At 40.0% G+C, this 3,386-nt stretch overlaps 1 protein-coding gene across 1 annotated transcript in view; it reads left to right on the forward strand.

Annotated features, from left to right (window-relative positions):
• Nucleotides 1-3,386, forward strand: part of LOC107660482 (wings apart-like protein homolog) — a 64,234-nt gene that overhangs the window by 20,730 nt on the left and 40,118 nt on the right. The window contains exon 3 of the mRNA XM_016449792.1: nt 861-1,542. Within this exon, the coding sequence (XP_016305278.1) occupies nt 861-1,542 (682 nt within the window). The remainder of the gene's footprint in view (nt 1-860; nt 1,543-3,386) is intronic.

Below are 3,386 nucleotides of genomic sequence, written 5' to 3' on the forward strand. Positions count from 1 at the left end.
ATATAAATACTGTTCAGTTTCTTGCACAGACCGATCGTTTTGTGTCTTTACACATCAATGTATCGTCATGAGCCGCAGGGTTTAATTTGGTTTTTTTTTTTATGTTTTTTTTTTACTATCAAAGCCGTGATTACCATTCACCTCCATTATAAGACTGACAGACTGCAACGGTTTCTGTTAAAAATCTTCGTTTGTGTTCTACTGAAGAAACAAAGTCACCTACATCTTGGATGCCCTGTGGGGTAAGCAGATAAACATCAGCTTTTCATTTTTGGCTGAACTATCCCTTTAATATCCTAATGATTTTTGGCATAAAAGAAAAATAGATAATTTTGACCCATGCAATGTTTTTTTGGCTATTGCTAAAAATATACTTCAGACTGGTTTTGTGGTCCAGGGTCACATATTTTAATTGTGATCAGGTTTTTTTCATTTGATGTTTCCATTATCTTGCATTGGTAGCAAGCCTCCATAAGATTTCAAGATTTGGGCTGCCAGATGTCAAGAGTTTAAATCCCAATCAGTCGTGATTCAGTCGTCACCACTATCGTGCAGCCCTAATAACCTATAGTTTAAAACCAGAGTCATTTTGGCCAGAGAGACAAACAAATGAGGATAGTGCAACTTTTTAGTAGTTATATCTAATAGTTGCAACATTATTTTGCTTGGGTAACTGGTTATTGCTGATAGAGTTTAACATTAGACTGTTGACAAGTTCTGTTGGTTTTGTTTATTAATGTAGCTATTTTCAGTAACCTACTTCCTGTTGATTTAGGAAAATGACTGGTCTAGTACTTAGTTGTTTGAAGTCATGCAAAGTTCTCTAAAATCTAAATGATGTCTGATTTCCTTTTCTGTAGGAAAAACCCAGAGTTGGTCCATCGAGAGCACAGACCGCCACAGCTACTCATGGTACAAAAACCCTTCTGAAAGCGACACGAGACCTCTTGCCCAGACCACCACGTTAAAGTCTGAAAAAACAGAGGACAAGGATTCTTACAATGCCTGGAGCGCTGCGGTTGGTCTGGGAGCACGCTCCACATCCCTCTTTACGGAATCTAAAGACCCTCCGTCTACCTTGTGGGCACCCAGTAGTTACAGTCACAGCAACGTTCAGGGCAAAACCTCCACTGAGACTCGGTTAGACAAGTTTGCTCAAGGGAACTTTAATTTTCCTGTTGAGCCATCTGAAAGTGAGGACCACTCTCAGTCTGTGCTCAGGGCGTCCAACTGCAGAACGTACTGCAGACCCAGTAAAGGCAAACAGCCTGGTGGAGCTGATGGGAGTGGAAGCGCTTCCAGTCATAGCTCCATGGGAGTGTTGGAGAACACAGAGGCCGAAAATGCTGGGAAAACTATAAACAGAGGTCGGACGAGAGACTTTACAGTGCTACACCCGTCTTGTTTTTCCATGTTTAACGTCACCTTCCAGGACTCTATGGACCGTAGTATGGAGGAATACACAGCCAGCGCCCCAGCTGCTGGACCAGGAGATACAGGAAGACTGAGGAAGAAAATGGAGGCAGAAAGCAAACCTTTCAGGTAATAGTTTTGTGTAAGAACATTGATGTAATAATATGAAATTGTTAGTACCTGCAGTTATATTGAGCTGTACTTCATAACATTTTTGGATGGTAGTCTTATGCCAAGTTCACACTGCACGATTTTAGCCCGATTTTTCACTCGCCGACAGGTTTTGTGAAATCGCCGACAAATGCCCGACATCAGAGGCAAATCGGTGCTCGTTCACGTGAGTGACAATCACACAGTGTGAATTATCAAAGACGTGATCTGAGGGAATCGCCGACACGTCGCCGACGCCTGCAAAATATTTGGCATGCTAAATATGATTCACAATCACGCTGTGTGTAATGATTTCTGACTGAAAACTACATCGGCGATGACCTACAGCCAATGAGACCAAGATACAGGGCAGAGGGAAGTTCAGGGAGGAGTTATAGACTATATCAGTATTTTAATAGGTAAGAATCGCTGTCGGCGATTCTTCCTATTGTGAAGTCATGCAGTGTGAAACCCCCTGTCGCCGATCCATCGTGCAATGTGAACACAGCAGCAACTGAATGCTACCCCAGATAGTCACGCAGTGTGAAAACAACGGCGATCCGACGAGTTTGAAAATCGTGCAGTGTGAACTCGGCATTAGGGTGCTTTCACACTTGGTTCAATTGCCTGGTCCGAACCAGAGTTTGATTGCTCCCCCTCCCCTTGCCCCCGCTGGACTGCATTCATATTATTTTATTTGGGTCCGAACCGCTGTTCGTTTGCGTCATCAAGCCAGCAGCTGTTTACCCCATTGCTTAATAACAATGGCACAGGAGAAGGCAGCAAAATGCATAATTTCTCTCTTCACTTTTATATATTTGTTTTTGAACCATTGATTTTGTTTTCAAAGCTTCAGTACGTAATATACTTTTTTTTTTTTGTATGTTTTGTTTTTAGTTTGAGTTGTGTTTTGTTATGTTGTGTTTTTTTTGTTTGTTTTGTTTAATTTTATAGTATTTGTTTAGTTTTGTTTTGTGGCATTTGTATTTAGTTTTGTTTTTACTGTATGTATTTGTTTTGTTTTTAGCCTTGTCACCCATTTGAGCACGGCTCCACTATTAATCAACAGCTCCAACCTCAACCGCTAAAACAAAAATAGAGAAGTGAACATTAACACCATCCAACTCTAGACATTGGAAAATATTTTTTCATTGCTCTTAGTTTCTATCTCTTACATCTCACTGAACCCCTTAACAAACCTGGTACTCCTATTTAATCAAGTAATGACAGCTCTACTTAAAAAATAAATCAAATAATTTGAGATTGTTAGAATTATGTTTGCAAAGTTTTTTTTGGTTTTTGTTTAACTAGGGCTGTGCAATTAATCGCATGCGATTGTCATGCGCATCTCGTCAGTAAAGCCGGTCCCGTGATTAGTAGTAAATCTCCATCACCTGCTTTCAGATGGAGCGGCATTCACTACACAGAGCCGTAGTTCACTGACAATTAGGCAATATCGCGTTCATAATCGCAGATTAATCGCATTCGATTATGAACGCGATATCACCTAGCTTGTCAGTAGGCATGGGCCGGTATGAGATTCTGACGGTATGATAACCTTAGATAAAAAAAATATCACGGTTTCACGTTATCACGGTATTGCGATTACAGCTCTAAAATATGTAATTTTTTAAATGTCTGGGTAAAAACAACTTTTGTTTTCCCACTGAACACAATACATTTTATTTTTAAGAAACATAGAACATTTTGGAACAGTAAACATGTCAGGCTAAATAATTGAAATAAATAATTGAATTCGTCTTAATTAAATTAAGTGCAGTCACTTAAGTGAGCCTAAACCTGCAGCTCAACAATAATCAGAA

Source organism: Sinocyclocheilus anshuiensis, unplaced genomic scaffold (assembly GCF_001515605.1).
Source record: "Sinocyclocheilus anshuiensis isolate Anshui unplaced genomic scaffold, SAMN03320099.WGS_v1.1 scaffold1449, whole genome shotgun sequence".
In the NCBI taxonomy this organism is placed as follows: Eukaryota; Metazoa; Chordata; class Actinopteri; order Cypriniformes; family Cyprinidae; genus Sinocyclocheilus; species Sinocyclocheilus anshuiensis.